Source organism: Microcaecilia unicolor, chromosome 4 (genome assembly GCF_901765095.1).
Source record: "Microcaecilia unicolor chromosome 4, aMicUni1.1, whole genome shotgun sequence".
In the NCBI taxonomy this organism is placed as follows: domain Eukaryota; kingdom Metazoa; phylum Chordata; class Amphibia; order Gymnophiona; family Siphonopidae; genus Microcaecilia; species Microcaecilia unicolor.
This window is the reverse complement of record NC_044034.1, coordinates 273,203,528-273,221,071: the sequence shown is the minus strand read 5'-3', so window position 1 is coordinate 273,221,071 and position 17,544 is coordinate 273,203,528. Positions and strand designations below refer to the sequence as shown.

General features: G+C 42.1%; 1 protein-coding gene across 1 annotated transcript in view; it reads left to right on the top strand.

Annotated features, from left to right (window-relative positions):
- The window catches only part of MYO16 (myosin XVI), a 481,895-nt gene that overhangs the window by 18,050 nt on the left and 446,301 nt on the right, over positions 1–17,544 (top strand). The window contains exons 2-3 of the mRNA XM_030202479.1: positions 3,860–3,930; positions 9,284–9,427. Of these exons, the coding sequence (XP_030058339.1) occupies positions 3,860–3,930; positions 9,284–9,427 (215 nt within the window). The remainder of the gene's footprint in view (positions 1–3,859; positions 3,931–9,283; positions 9,428–17,544) is intronic.

The following is a 17,544-nucleotide window of genomic DNA, read 5'->3' as shown; positions in this document are numbered from 1 at the left end:
CTGGTTGTCACATATGGTAGCTTTTAGTGCAGGTCCATGTCCTGGGAAAGCATACACTAGCTGCAGCTTTGCAAACAGGCCTCTAACAGCATTGACTCTCTCAATCCCTCATCCAAAACCCTGACCAAAACAAGCACTTTAGTAAACACTGCTATTGCTTCAGACCAGATTCAAGTGTCAGTGGGGAAATTGTTTTATAGGTCTGTTCCCTTTATAAAATGGGAAATACCTGTATCGATTTTTGACCTGCCCAAACCATGCCTATCGCACTGTCTCTTCTATTTAGTATCTGAGCCATCTACATCAGACGTGAAGCCAGACATCAGGATTTGGGGGAGCCGGAGCCCATAGTGGGAGGGCACAACATTTTGCACTACCTCCCTGCTGCTCTCCGTCTCTGTTGCAACCCCACATACTAAGCTAGAGGGGATCAACCACACTGAGCCACCACACTGCCTGACCTGCTCCCTCTCCCCCAGCCCACATGCATGCTTGGTTTTAGTCAAGCAGTATGATCCACTTTGCAGCCTCTCCTCCAGTTGGGAGCTGTTATGCCCCTTCACCATAAGGAATGAGGCACTGGAAGATATTCCATTTATTTTGTGGTTCCCAAAAAGGGAGGCTCATTCTATCCAGTATTAGATCTCAAAAAAGTCAACATCAACACTTCAGTATGGAAACCTTATGCTCAGTGATAGCTTCAATTCCACCTGGAGAATTCCTGACCTTCTAGATCTCAAAGATGTGTACTTCCAAATTCCAATTTGACCTCCTCACAGAAGGTTTCTCTGTTTTGCAGTGCTGGAGGAACTTTACCAATTCACAGCCATGCCAGTTGGCCTTTCTAAAGCTCCAAGAACAAGGACATGATCATTATATAAACTGTTATGGCATATGCTGAGACTGTCCTTTCCTGGGCCTCCTTAACCTCAGCCTGGCCCTGCTTTTTATGCTTCCTAGTTCTGACTCCACCTCTCCAGGCTCACATCCTTCTGGGTCAGGACCAGTGATCTTAAGGTGGCTCAGGCTATTTAAGGGGCTATTCTTAAGGGTGAGGGGCAGTGTTCTATAAATGCCCTCACACTGGGCAACTGGTTGATTCAAGCCTCTTCCCATCAGGAAAGTCTGCAAGTCTTTTCAAGAGTAGTGTCTCTCCTTTGCTCACTTTGGGTGGATAGTAAATTATGACAAGAGTCAGTAGTTATGACCCAGTCACTGGATTATCTGGGAGTCAAGTTTGACATGAAAGAAGGGAAGATTTTTCTCCCCTCATATCACCAATCAAATATTCTGGACTAGATCCTCAATCTTCTCTCCCTTCTGTAACTCAGAGTTTGGGATTATGTTCAGGTCTTGGGGACAATAACAACTACCCTGGATGTACTTCCATTGACAAAGTTAGTCATTGGTCTCCTACTCCAGATAATTATGAAAATCCCTTTAAAATAATCTCTTCTCAAATCTCTATATATAAAAGGCACCACCAACGTTCTAAATGAAGCCTCCAGCCGGAAGTGTGAAGCGGTAGAGATATCCGGTTTCCCCATGAGTGTCTGCCCCACCCTCGCTCTCTCTGTAACACAAACAGTGAAGGAAAACACAGCACAGCACGAAATCAATCGCGCTCTCTGTAACAGTGAAGGACTCGGAGGAGGGGGGGAGGGGAGAGAGGGCAGATGCCCTCACTCTGTAACACAAACAAACAGCAAGAAACTTAACACTGAAGGACTCAGAGGGGGGAGGGGACAGAGAGCAGAGGGGACAGACAGCACAGGGGAAGGGAGAAAGGGCAGAGGGCAGGGACACACACACTCCCACATGCACACTCTGAAGAAAACCTTGCTAGCCCCCGTTTCATTTGAATCAGAAACGGGGCTTTTTTTTACTAGTTTTTAATAAACCTGAAACCTGCTAAATGTCTTTTCTTTAGTCCCAAAGGATCAGTCCAGAACCCACCCTTATCTGTAAGTGTATATAGTCTCTGGTTTCTTTGGTTCGTGGGTACAGGTTGATGCAGTTTGTTAGTTTTGTTTCAATGATTGCATTTATATCATTATTGAGGAGGCAGGAGTTTTTTTCTTCAAGGTAATTCTACTGCTTGGCTATCAAGATATTAAGTAGACTGGATGCACAGTACACTATCCTGCTTATTTTTGAAGGAGATGGCCGGCCATCTTCCGACACAAATCGGGAGATGGCCTGCCATCTCCTAAACCTGGCCAAATCGGTATAATCGAAAGCCGATTTTGGCCGACTCCAACTGCTTTCCGTCGCAGGGCCGACCAAAGTTAAAGGGGGCGTTTTGGAAGGGTACGGAAGGCGAGACAGGGACGTGGTTACGAGATGGCCGGCTTCGGCCAATAATGGAAAAAAGAAGGCCGGCTCTAACGAGCACTTCGCCGGCTTCACTTGGTCCATTTATTTTTAGGACCAAGCCTCAAAAAAGTGCCCCAATTGAGCAGATGACCACTGGAGGAAATCGGGGATCACCTCCCACCCCAAAAAAATTTTTAAACATTTTTTGCCAGCCTCTATGCCAGCCTGAAATGTCATACCCAGCTCCCTGACAGCAGTATGCAGGTCCCTGGAGCAGTTTTTAGTGGGTACAATGCACTTCAGGCAGGTGGACCCAGGCCCATCCCCCCTACCTGTTACACTTGTGGTGGTAAATGGGAGCCCTCCAACCCCCCCCAACCCACTGTACCCACATGTAGGTGCCCCCTTCACCCCTTAGGGCTATGATAGTGGTGTAGAGTTGTGAAGAGTGGGTTTTGGGGGGATTTGGAGGCTCAGCACCCAAGGTAAGGGAGCTATGCACCTGGGAGCAATTTTTGAAGTCCACTGCAGTGCCCCTTAGGGTGCCCAGTTGCTGTCCTGGCATGTGAGGGGGACCAGCGCCCTACAAATGCTGGCTCCTGTCATGACCAATAGCCTTGGATTTGGCCAGGTTTGAGATCGCCGGCATTAGTTTCCATTATCGCCAGAAACCAATGCCGGCCATCTTTAAAGCCGGCTCAAATGCTGAGATTTGGCCGGCTCCAATCGTATTATCGAAACGAAGGATAGCTGGCTATCTTATTTTGATAATACGGTTGGGGCGCTGCTTTACAGGGCAGGCCATATAGATGGCCGGCGCCGTTCGATTATGCCCCTCCACGAGCTCAGTTCTGCTCTCTATCTCCACCTGTTGGCAGATGAGCATAACCCACAAGTCTGGATGATCCTGTGGGACTAAAGGAAAGAAAATTAGCTGGTAAGATCTCATTTCTCCATGAAAATATAGCCAAATATTTCCATATAGTGGTTTTAGAGTATTACTATTTCTACTACTGCTTATCTTTTCTATAGCTGTATTAGACATATGCAGGACTGTACACTAAACAGTCAGTAAATATCAATGATATAAAAATCACTATGTAGAAATCGTTTTTTTTTTAATTCCGAGGAGGGGGGAGTGGTCGGGGGGGGGGGGGAGTGAATCAGAACAGTAGCTTTGTATTATGTAAGGAGTGCAGCATTTTTGTCAGATATTTATAATGCTTTAGAATGCTAACAAGAGTTGGAAAAATCACTGTTTACAGACATCTGAATACTTCTAAAATAAAAAAAATCATAATAGCTATGATTCTCTAATGTTTCTTTCCTAATTCCATTTCTCAATTTTCATCTCAAATAACCATCAATGTCAAAGATCCTACATAGGCACTGAATTATGTGAGATGTGGCTTGCTTACGGTATTTTTTTCCTTGGAGATTAGCATAATTATTAAACTAATTAATGAAAAAAAATAATGGAAAACTCAGACATCAAGGGGAAATAGCCATGTACATTATCTTGTTTATTTTTTCAATTTTTCAGTATTACGGCTGCTAAAGGATGGTGCTGACCCCAATATTCTCACTTCCTCAGGAGGATCTTTGCTTCATCTGGTGAGAGAATTTAATGTACTTTTTCTGACTGTAAATAATATGTCACTGTAATTGTTTGGTGCCTTTTGGACTCATTTTCAAAAGAGAAGGGCGCCCATCTTTTGACACAAATCGGGAGATGGGCGTCCCTCTCCCAGGGTTGCCCAAATTGGCATAATCGAAAGCTGATTTTGGATGTCCTCAACTGCTTTCTGTCGCGGAGATGACCAAAGTTCATGGGGCATGTTGGAAGCATAGCGAAGGCAGGACTGGGGCGTGCTTAACTCATGGGCGTCCTCGGCCGATAATGGAAAAAAGAAGTGCGTCCCTGACGAACACTTGGCCGACTTTACTTGGTCCTTTTTTTTTATGACCAAGCCACAAAAATGTGCCCTAAATGACCAGATGACCACCGGAGGGAATCGGGGATGACCTCTCCCCTACTCCCCCCAGTGGTCACTAACTCACTCCCACCCTAAAAAAAAATGTAAAATATTTTTCCAGCCTCTATGCCAGCCTCAAATATCATACCCAGCTCCATGACAGCAGTATTTAGGTCCCTGGAGCAGTTTTAGTGGGTACTGCAGTGCACTTCATGCAGATAGACCCAGGCCCATCCCCCCCTGCTTGTTAAACTTGTGGTGGTAAATGTGAGCCCTCCAAAACCCACAACAAACCCACTGTACCCACATCTAGGTGCCCCCCTTCATCCCTAAGGGCTATGGTAGTGGTGTACAGTTGTGAGGAGTGGGTTTTGGGGGGCTCAGCACACAAAGGAAGGGAGCTATTCACCTAGGAGTTTTTTCTGAAGTCCACTGCAGTGCCCCCTAGGGTGCCCGGTTGGTGTCCTGGCATGTGAGGGGGACCAGTGCACTACGAATGCTGGCTCCTCCCATGACCAAATGGCTTGGATTTGGTCGTTTCTGAGATGGGCGTCCTCGGTTTCCATTATCGCTGAAAATCGGGGACAACCAACTCTAGGGATGACCATCTCTAAGGTTGACCTAAATGTGGAGATTTGGGCGTCCCCGACCATATTATCGAAATGAAAGATGGCCGCCCATCTTGTTTCGATAATACGGGGACGTCCTGCGAGGACGCCCTCAGGAAAACTTGGGCGCCCCGTTCGATTATGCCCCTCTTTGTCTAGTTACACTTGCTATATGCCCCTTGAGTGTATTTATAATAGAAAAAAAGTAGAAAATAAATCCTAATAAATAAACAAACGATAGAATACTAAATACTTTACAGACTCATTTCAAAGTCATTTCTTACCAGTATTATGCTGGAATCCAGCTGTGAATATTCAATTAAAGGTGGCAATTCCATAGTTTATTAAGGGAGGCATTGTGCAGTAGTAATAGCTACTATGGGCAAATAAAAACCAAAACTGTAAGATGGGATGTATTTATAGTTTAGAAACTCAAGGAACTGCTTGCTAAAGTGTGGTTTTTGCACTTAATGCACATTAAGGGGTCCTTTTAATAAGCTGTGGCAAGAATTGGCCTTAGTGTGCCCATATGCGGGTCTTTCCTGTGTGCTAATGCCATTTTTACCATGGCCATAAAAAAACAGTTATTTTCTATTTATTTCATTTATGACCATTTAAAAAATTACCATGTGAGCACTTACCGCCATCTATTTTGGAGGTAATAAGAGCTCCCGCATTATTTGTGCACTAATTAGATAGTGTATGGTAATGTAGATGCACTAACTGGTTAGAGCAGAAATGTCCACTCTCTGCCCCTGACAAGCCATCTAAAAAAAATGCCCCCCCCCAAAAAAAAAAAATTTAGCACGTGGTTAGTGTGTATACATTAGGCTATTATGCTGCGTTAGGCGCAGGTTAACACAATTTAATAAAAGGACTCCTAAGTGCAAAATTTAATACATGATATATTTATTTAGTCTGAATTCTTTAATTTAGTAAATCAAGCTCAAATAGGGAGGACTGTTGAAAATATGAGCTATGCTGAAAATTGAGTAAATGGCAGCCAAAGTTAGGCACGCAATTCGGAATGCAGTTATAGAATAGGGGGCAGTTACATGCATAATATAATTAACTCATTGGCACTAGATTGGCAAATAATTGATGATAAATACCAATAATTGTCATTAACAAGCACTAATTGACACTACTTTGCCATTGTGCACGAAACAGACAGGCCACCATTCTATAAACCAGCTATGCTGTGGCTATGTTCTTATATTTTCTTAGTGCAATGGATCATCAATTATCGCTTCAAATGTACAACTTCACACAACCGAAAAACTTTAAAGGTTCTGGTGTACTGACCTCAGAAGTGCCACGTCTGATACTATTCTTCTACCATGTCAAATTGCCACACCACAATTGTCATTGGTAACCACCACCTCCCTATACCTTTAAATACATTTTTAAAGTTATTTGTTCTTATATTAAGAAAACTTTGTACTCATCTCAACTATTGACATTTTTCTGCAGTGTCGGCTTAGGGGAAGTTAACATCTGACATGACACATGTTTTGCTTATTGCTTCCTCAAGGATATCCCCTTATTATAGCCCAATCTCATCCTGCTGACTGAATCTAATGTGACCAAGATGACAGCCACATTTTACGCTGTTAGTATAAATATAAATTGGAAAATGCAGCCACCATCTTGGTCACATTAGATTCAGTCAGCAGGATCAGCGTGGGCTATAATAAAGGGATATCCTTGAGGAAGCAATAAGCAAAACATGTGTCATGTTGGATGTTAACTTCCCCTAAGCTGACACTGCAGAAAAACGTCAATAGTTCAGATGAGTACAAAATGTCTTCTTAATATAAGAACAAATAACTTTAAAATTTATTTAAAGGTATAGGGAGGTGGTGCTGACCGATGACGATTGTGGTGTGTAATTTGTCACGGTAAAAGAATAGTACCAGATATAGCACTTCTGAGGTCAGTACACCAGACTAGTTTTTCAGTTGCGTGGAGTTGTACATTTGATGCTTCCATTCTATAAACAGCATGCCTTACTTCTCTCGCATGCAAATGCAAAGGGGGGCATTAATGCAAGAGGAACATGGGTGTGTCGGGGAATTTCAACTATTCTTGCACATACTTTATGGAACAGTTGCATTTATGTGCCCAAATGCCACATTTAGGTGCCACCATTTACACCAGCCATAGACATGGCATAAATAGTTGCTCCTAAATTGTGGCACGTTTTTGCGGACTTGGCTAGTATTCTATGATAGATTTGGTGTGCAAATCTGCATTATAGAAAATTAGCAAAGTGCTCATTTTTTCGGTAACTAATTTTTAGCAACCTATATATGACCCACTGAGTGAAAAGGTACCAACAGTGGGGTTACAAATAACAGAAAAAAAGGCTATTAAACTTTGGAGGGGTAAATTTGGGCAACTTGTTTTGTGTAGTATAGGGTCTGTAGGGCGGGACTATGCAACTTTTTTTCACAGCTTTGATGTTTTTCATGTTCTACAGCCTAAAATCTACAAGGGTATATGATTTCTGGGATTAATTACTTTTTTTAATTGATAAACGTTTCTCATTTTTAAAAGACATAATAAGTCTATACCTGAGACTGAAATTTTGCAGGATTATGCAGCTGATATCCCTCTGTCTTGTGGTATAAATAAGTCAGATACCCCCCTTTTGGTACTTTTTTGCTCAGCGAGTCACATATAGAATTTACTCTTAAGAGTCTCTTTTTAATACACTGTTAATATCCATCTTTGATATCCAAATTTAATAATACACAAATAAATAGTTCAGTTTAGATCATATACCATTAATGGTAATAGAAACATAGAAATGAAACATTTATTTGCCACAAAGTCTGTTTTATGCAAAGGGCTCTATTGTAAATAGGGGTTAGCAGTGTTAAGTGTTAGCAAACTCATAAATGACCCTTTAGCACAAAAATTTTAAACAGTCTTGAATTTGCCTAGTAGCTGTTGGACAACACCCGCATCACATAAAAAGGTATCTGCTGCTCCTCTGATTCTCCCCTCCCCACCTCCTAATACTCCTGTCCTAATCCCCCACTATTACGATTTTGCCCATGTTTCCGGCTCTCATTCATCTCGCCCCCTGCTGGCGAGACCTGGTGGCTGCTGTGGACTAACTACTTGCCGTTTCCCATGTTCCAGAAGTCATGCCGGTCCAGGTTTTCCAGCCTTCCAGACCGGCTTTGGATTTTTGGAACCAAGCAGCATCCTTACCTGGTGAACTCCCTTGTTGTTTGCCTTTATTAGCCACCTGGAAGCTTGCTAGTTTGCCTTGCAACAGAGGTCCTCAGTGTAGTCTTAGACTGTGAGAGTTTTGTTGCAGTGCTACTTTGCTACTCTTCGTGTCAGCTAGACCTTGTCTGTTTACTGGCTTATTTTTCTGCTGCTGCCTGCCCAAGACCTTGTTTGATTCATGGACTTTCCTCCTGTTCTCTGCCGGTGCTTCTGTTCCAGTCCAGCCCCTGCCCTGTCTTGGTAAGCCCTGCCGGCCGCCTGCATCCAGGGGCTCAACTCCTGGGGAAAAGTGGCTAAGCGCAGGTGAAGACTGGGGTCCCTGCTCTGCCTGTTCTTGCTTGGTTGCCTCTGCTGTTACTCCTGTCCAGCTGCTCCAGTCTGGTCTGTGCCTTGCTGCCTGGTTGGGGGGTTCTCCTGCCACTGCCGGCTACCGGTAGTGGTCCAAGGGCTCACTGTTCGTGACAGGCAAGAAGCGTGACACCCACCCCCCACCAGTGAGGCCCAGACCCACCTCCTATTTCCTAGTAAGGTCTACACCCCTCTCCCAACCAACTGACAAGGTTGACCCCTCCCCCAACCCCCCAATCAGGCTAGGATCCCCCCACGTATGGGCCTACATAAATTTTCAGATGATCCAGCAGTTTGATGAGGGCAGGATCAAACCCCAATTGCTCCTGCCTCTAGCGGCTACCTCTTTAAGATAAGTACCAGCAGCCTTGCGGTTGAGGCTACCAAGAGAGATCACAGCAGACATTTTGTAGATGCAGCCACTAGGAGCAGGAGTGGGGTTGGTTTGCTCCTGCCCTCATCACACTGCTGGGCCACCCTCTAAATAACCCCTAAATTAGGTGCAACTTAAATTTATATCAAACCCAATGGAAAAGAAATTAGAGAAAATAAAATGAAATGGAATACCAAATATAAAAGAAGGAGAAAAAACAAAAGAAAGGTTTCTGCTTTTCATCCCAACAAATAATGTGTACTCTTTGCAGTTATTGAAAACAAAGTATTATTTGTAAAATGATTCTCCCTTTAGTATAGTGGCCTCAGTATGGAAATACATAAACAATATTGATTTATATTATAAATATGTTGTTTTGCTTCTTTAGAGTTCTTTACTTTGACTCTCTTGTCTTCCAGTGTGCCCGATATGATAATGCCTTTGCTGCTGAAATCCTGATAGACAGGGGAGTGAATATAAATCACCAGGATGAAGAGTTTTGGACACCAATGCATGTTGCCTGTGCTTGTGATAGTCATGACATTGTCCTCCTGCTATTGCTAGTAAGTGAAACCATTAAGCAATTATGTGCTTGACAATTATTGCTGGATTTTATATGAATTTTCATAGCTCATAACTGTTTCAAACAACTTACTAGTCCATTGACTTGGATGCTTCTTCACTAGACATAACGGACTAAATTCTATAAATGGCATTGAAAGATTGGCACCGAAAAAATAGCGCTTAGCGCTATTCTATAAATGTCGTTCAAACTTGGGTGCCATTTTTAGCCGAGATTGGGTGGCGGAGCCAGTGGGGAGAGGCGGGGCTGGTGGTTGGGAGGCGGGGCTAGTGCTGGGCAAAACCTCTATAGTCTGTGCCCTGAAAATGGCAGATACAAATCAAGGTAAGGTATACACAAAAAGTAGCACATTTGAGTTTATCTTGTTGGGCAGACTGGATGGACCGTGCAGGTCTTTTTCTGCTGTCATCTACTATGTTACTACATTACTATGTTTATAGAATAGCGCTTTGCGCCAGGATCCGCGACTACTTTTAGGTGCAAGCATTTATGCCAACTGAACCCTGGTGTAAATCCTCATGTCTAAATTAGGCGCAGAACCCCCTTATTCTATAACAATGCACGTAAATTGTGGGAATGCCCCTGATCTGCCCATGATCCTCCCATGGCCACGTCCCCTTTTTGGACTTGTGCATAAAATTTACACGTGGATCCCAGTATCTAACTTTGTCTTTATAAATCCAAATGAATTCCAATTAGCACCAACAATTGAATGTTAGGGCCCAATTATCAGTGCTAATTGGCTCATTGTTTGATTAAATTGTGTGTGTAAATTGGGCACGTGCCCAAATTTGCACACACAATTCTTAGCTTTTATATATAGCATTAGGGAGAATATCTAGCCTGTATACTGCTTCTGTTCTCAGCTGTAGCGGTATAGTATATGTGAATAAAGATTAGTCAAATTGATTTAATTTCTGATCCATATTTTCCTGAACTCTGGACTACAAAAGGGGGTACAAAAATGTCATTGTTTACTTCCTAGTTCCCTATATTATGTGCTTAAAAATGGTGGGGTTAATATTCAACCTGTGGAAGTCAGCATTAAGGTGAGGTGAATACAATATACTATCCCTCCTGTTTACAAAGCCACACAACAATGCCAACACAGCCCATTGAAAGCGAATGGGCTGTGTTGGCAGTACTGAACTGCCAGCCGCTAGAATGGTTTGTAAACAGGGGCCTTTGTCATTCATCAATAAAAATTGAGGTGAAAGCTAGGTGTGTGAAGACATGCATCTGAAAACATGAATAATCACAAGTATTCAAATCTTTAAAATAAAGATCAATGAAATAAAAACTTCACATAAGGCCAACCACCCTGTTTATAAAGCTGTGCTAGCAGCTGCTGGTGTGCTAATATATAATACAGCACGTGAGAATTAAACAACATAAGATACCAGTGTCCTTGGTAATGTAAATACCAACAGAGTAAAATACTGTTTGCTACTGAAAAAAAAGATAAAAATGAATAATGTCAGCAAAACAGACTATAAAATGAAAAAAAAATGTAATATAAATCCATGAAATGTCAAAGAGCTCAATGTATCCAGAGGATTAAAGCATCATATACAAATCTAAATATTGCAACAAGGACAATGACACCAAATATCTAAGAAATAACTTGTACAAACAAAAACTGAAAACAAAAAACATGAGCAAGTGCTGAAAATAAGTCTTTTTTGAAGACCTGGCTTTTTGAGCAGGCATATGTTGTGAACCGGTGAGCAGAGATTGGCGTGTATTGGCATCACTTACCTGAGGGGTACATTATAGCTGTTAGTTTTCTGTTTGAATGGTTATGTTTGTTTCCTATTTTAGGCCCCCTTTTACAATGCCATGCTAGCAGTTGTCGGTGCGGTAATGCCGACACAGCCAATTCACTTTGAATGGACTGTGTCGGCATTGCCGTGTGACAGCCACTAGCGCCGCGTTGTAAAAGGGTCCTTAAATTGTAGTTCTTTTCTTTTTTCACTGTTTTTATTAGATTGTAAACTGTTTTGTCCTGCTAGACAAATAAAGCAGCACATTAAGTTTGGAAGAAATAAATAAATAAATGAATGATTATGAGAATAAAAAAAACAAGCTAAATCTATACTTCTTAGTAAAATGTAGCTGAGATAAGATCAACTATACTAAGAATGTGAGCAACTATGCTAGTCTCCAAAGGATGAACGAAAAAATGTGTGTGTGTATCTCTCTCTCTCTCTCTCTCTCTCTTTCTCTCTCTCTCTCTATATATATATATATATATAGAGAGAGAGAGAGAAAATGTAGTCACAAGGAACAGCTATACTGAAAAAAACAGACAAGGCATCTGTCATCTGTTTTAAAGCACAAGCTAATCGTTTACACAGCTAGAAGTGAATGCCAATTCTCATTTTGTAAAAGAATGTCGAGCCTCATTTTGAAAAAGCTAGAACTGAGTTCCAAGCTTCGTTTTTAAAAGGAGTCTAGAAGATCTGTGTCAAATCTGACAAATAAAGTTGCCTTTTACCCTTGACCTGGGATTGTATTGGTCCTCTCCTACTTTCATTTATTCTTTGCACCCTCCATATAGTCAAGAAGTCAGACCACTCCAGCATTGCTGTTCTGAGCCAATGAATTTACTTACTCTGTTCTGGCAAAAAATCAGAACAATAACAGTCTGTGGCTCAATCTGTCCTCCTTTTTCTGGAGCCATATGGTAACCCTACCTCACAGTGAGGCGGCCAGCAAACAGTATTTACAAAGTCTTCTTATCTCTTTATATATCCTTAATAACAATACAGAAGACAGTATAAGTATGTTCAAAAGAAATTTGTCACATATAGTCTTGGTTGTTAAAGATACTGAGAGACTCAGGGATTCAGAGGCTCCAAAGCAATGCTTAGGTGGTCCGATCCTGGTGGGATATGTGATGGTACCTCTAACCCAGGAGACTTGTTTCTGTAAGTGGTCCTTGTTTCTTCAGCTTCTGGATCATCTCAGGGTCCCAGTTGCCTTGCTGGAAATATAGCTACTCTTTAACCCCCTAGTCCCAGCATAGTTGCTTCTTAGGGGCCCTTTTACTATGCCACGTAAGTGTCTACGCATGCCCAACATGTGCCAAAATGGAGTTACCGCCTGGCTATCGCATAGCTCTTGCGATAATTTCATTTTTGGTATGTGTCCTATATGCGCGTCCGAAAAATAATTTTTAGTTTTGGACACGCGTATCAGATGCGTGCCACGTGGCATTTGTCGCGCGTAGGTCATTACTGCCTGGTTACCGCATGAGACTTTACTGCTAGGTCAATGGCTGGCAGTAAGGTCTCAGACCCAAAATGGATGTGTGCCAATTTTGATTTTGCCGTACGTCAGTTTTCAACAAAAATTTTGAAAAGGCATTTTTTTGCAGGTGCACTGAAAAATGGATCTGTGTGCGCACAAAATATGCACCTACACTACCACAGGCCATTTTCAGCACACCTTAGTCAAAGGACCCCTTAACCTCTTAGTCCCAATGTGGGTGCAGCAGGTTCCCTGTTCCCATTGTCCATGTCACTGCACAGAGCATAAGTGCCAGCTGCCACTATAAATGTTCCTAGGTTTCTTCTTAATGATTGTCCTGACTAGTGTAGTCAGGTATCTAATATCTCCTACACTTGCTGGGACTCAAGTGGCTAGGGATTTTGGGATCTATAGCTTCCCCTCAAATACAGATCATCGGCCATGGAGGCAGGGAGACAAGACAAAGATTTTAACTGAGCATGGGGTTTTATACCCCTAGCCAGTTCCCTCCAAAACAAATCTCTTCCCCTCCTTATAATACCAGTCACTGGGGAAGCTCCTTCTTCTAACACTTAATGTCATGGTTAAGCAAATTATTCTAATAGAGCCTCAAGATGTCACTGCAAGCACTCTCAAGCAGGGCACAAGAATGTCTACATAAACATATATGCTAGTACAGTGATATTCAACCTTTTTCATCTCATGGCACACTTAGAAAGTGCAAACAATTGTCAAGGCACACCACTGGAATTTAACCCATACTTGCCCATTCCCGCTAAGATCCATTCTATCCCCACCCATCCCCACAAGTAATCTCCTTCATACCCACCATACCTGCAACTTTCAGAAGTAGTTATTTTATTTAATTATGCTACTGAACTACATTAGACTGTGGCAGAGACCAATTTACAAAGTATGTATTCTTCCCAATTGTTACATCAGCCCAGGCAGAGAGCAAGTGTGCCTGTGTTGAATTATTGAAGGGAGCAGGCGGTACTTGGATATCTTGGAGGACTCTATGTAGGTAGTTGGTCATAGAGGCTCATACACTCCCATGGAAACCCAACAGACCTGCAGGGGATTCCCGTAAACTCCAGTCCTATGCAGCAGCTCATTGTGGCACACTTGGGGAGCAGCCACGGCCCTGCGGTACACTGATTGAAAAACACTGTGCTAGTGTAAGCATGTAAAATACCTCTTATAAAATTATCCTAGTGGTGGTTCACCTCTTCTGCTGTGGTAACAATGCAGAGTACCATACATTACCTGCAAGGTGCAATCCATGCCCATTCCCCATCCCATTCCATTCTCTGCAAATAATGCAGGAAATAGTGCATGCTAAGTGCAAAACTACCACATTGGCAGCGCAGGTTCACATCGTTAGCATGCATTTATTCCCAAGTAAAATGCTTATACACTTTATCAAAAGGACCCCTAACTTAAAAAACAGGACGCCTTGGCAAGGAATGCTCATAGGTACGTATGTTGCCCTTATTTTAGAAAATTATTCCCAAAATGGAAATTGGTGTCTCTTTAACCTTCTGTAAATAAGGAAGGACTGCTCTCTAAAGCTTGAAGACTGTATTAATTATGAGGCCCTTTTACTAAACTGTGTTAAATGCTAATATGTGCAAAATGTGGGGAAAAAAGCTTACTGGAAAACACGTTAAAGCATTTTGCGGTAATTTACCTGTCAGCATGCTCTAATCCCCCCTCCCACACACACACACACTTTTACAAAGCTGTGCAGCAATGCCAACACAGCCCAATCACTTTGAATGAGCTGTCTCGACATTACTGGACCAGCAGCCACTAGCATAGCTTTGTAAAAGGGGGGGGGGGGGGGTTAATTGTGCATTATTTTAAATTTTTTTTCAGGAGGGGGTGTTTCATGGGTGGGTAAAGGGTGTGAAAGTGTTATCCAGTTAATGTTTTCACATTAGTGTGCACTAACTGGATAATAAAGATTGACACAGGAGCCTCCTAAATAGGAGGTGGTATGTACTCTCACATTAACTTTTATCAGGTAACACACTAATGTGAAAATTAGCACACAATCTAAAAAAAAATGATCAAGGAATTCCTTAAATACTGCCGCATTAGAAATGGGATAAGTGTGCAAGAAAGTCCTGCATTAAAATGTGTTAAGCCCATTTCCTAATGCATTTTAGTAAAAGGTCCCCTATGTGATAAATTCTACAGCTTGCCACTGTTTTACTTCTTTCTTCAGCATGTATTGTTTAATCTGGTCTTAATTTTATTATTATTATTATATAAAGTATAGCTGTGGCCATGTGAATCCAATTGAATATGAAGAAATTAAGAGTCAAACCAACGCCAGTGGTACTTTTTTTTACTGGACTGATTCAATATATTTGTCAGTGGCTTTTGAGAGCCAAGTTCCCTTTTCTTGCTCAGTGAAGAAAGAGCAAATTTACACTGGCTTTAAATAGTATAGAATAGGATATTTTATGGACTTGATCCCTAGACCATAGTGTCTTACAATGCATGACATCTCTTCCCCAAGCAGCTAATAATCTAAGCATGTACCTGCCTAGTAGAAAACAAATTGACCTTCCCCAAGGCCACAACACATATCAAGGCCACAGCACGTGTTGATGGCAGAAGCAGGAGCTTAAATCAGGTCTTTTGGATCACAGACCTTTTTTCTAGCATCTTAACTGAACATTTCAAACTCGGGTCCTTGAGGGACATAAATCAATATGATTTTCACAATAACTGAATTATGTAACGAGGTAGTGCATATACACTGAATAATAGTCATTGTTTATAGCCTGTAAATCAGACCTATTTGTGACTCCCAAAGACTGATATTTCAGACCCTTGTGCAAGAAGACATGACCCCTCACTTGCTAATTTTACCTTCATTAACTATTATTTATTTGGATTTTGCTTTTTCAATAAGTAGAGAGGTGTGGTAGCCGTGTTAGTCCACTCTTAAAGGTTATCAATAGAAATCAAACAAAATAAAACATGGAAAAGAAAATAAGATGACACCTTTTTTATTGGACATAACTTAATACATTTCTTGATTAGCTTTCGAAGGTTGCCCTTCTTTGTCAGATCGGAAATAAGCTTTTTTTTACATGCTCATCTTCCAATGTGGTATATATCATTCAGTGTAAAAAATGTAACGAAGGATGCTATATTGGAGAAACAGGCCAGATGCTTAAGACAAGATTCAATCTGCACAGACATCACATGAAAATAGCCAGTGCCAGTCAAACCCCCACCCCTGTGGGCCAACACTTCACAAGACCAGAACACTGCACCAGTGATTTCACAGTAAGAATACTGAAAGGTAATTTTAAAACAATACAGGAACGTAAGACCTTTGAAATAAGAATGATTGAATATTTTTACACCCAGCAAACAGGACTTAATAAGGATCTTGGTTTTCTAACCCATTATAAACCATAAAGCTGTATTTCTCTGTTTATTTCTATGTTTATTACCCTCCTCTCACCTACCAACACCCATCCTGTAGAAAGTGGCCTGTGCTAGTGTAGGCTGGATTATTTTTTACTGCGTCTGGAAAAAAGGCATAATGGGGCAGTAAATGGCCGTGCAATAAAATTAAAAGCACACCACCCGAACTCTCATCCACGCTCTCATTACCTCTCACCTTGACTACTGCAACCTACTCCTCACTGGCCTCCCACTCAACCATCTATCCCCCCTTCAATCCATTCAGAACTCGGCTGCACGTCTTATATTCCGACTGAACCGATATACTCATATCACCCCTCTCCTCAAGTCACTTCACTGGCTTCCAATCAGATACCGCATACAGTTCAAGCTTCTCCTACTTACCTACAAATGCACTCAGTCTGCAGCCCCTCATTACCTCTCTACCCTCATCTCCACTTACGTTATATATATCAGTACCCTTCTCCACCACCGCCAACTCCAGGCTCCTTCTGTTCTGTCTCGCCTCACCCTATGCCTGGAATAAACTTCCTGAGCCCATATGCCAAGGCCCCTCCCTACCCATCTTCAAATCCCTACTCAAAACCCACCTCTTCTATGTTGCTTTCGGCACCTAACCTTTATACCTTTCAGGTAATCTATCTAGACTGCCCCAATTTGACTACCTCTACTTGACTGACTGTACATATGTCCTTTAGATTGTAAGCTCTTTGAGCAGGGACTGTCCTTCTATGTTAAATTGTACAGTGCTGCATAACCCTAGTAGCGCTTTAGAAATGTTAAATAGTAGTATTTATTGCCTAACCCTTACTGCCATCCATTGACCTAACAGTAAGGGCTCACACGCTACTCGTGAGGTAATCAGGCAGTGCACACCAATGTGGCCATGTTGGAGTGCCCCCTGTGGTAGAATATAGAAAATTATTTTCTACCCCGGGAAACAGCATGCACCCACTTTGAAACTACTTTAGTGCGCCTGCGCTGCCCCTGTGGTAGTGCAGATTTGACGCACGCTACCCGCGCATTAGCCCTACCTCTGCTTAATAAAAAGGTGCTTCAGTGACTTGCGTGAGATCACAAGGGAGCAGCTCAGGATTTGAACTGAGCTTACCCTAGCTGTTAACCAAGTGCTCTCCAACCACCAGGCTACTCCTCCACTGCTCTGTTACCTGAATCAGAGCACAGTGATGGTAAAGTAAGCATTCCGTAAATTGCTAAAGCATGTGTATGAAATCAACATAAACAAAGAATATGATGGCAACTGACTGTAAGGCCTACCTAGTCTGTTTTATGTATTTTCCACTGCAATGCAATAGACCCAAAGGAAATGTGAACTATAATTTTGGCAAAGGAATTACAGTAATCAAACAGGGTATTAATATGTGCCACACTCAA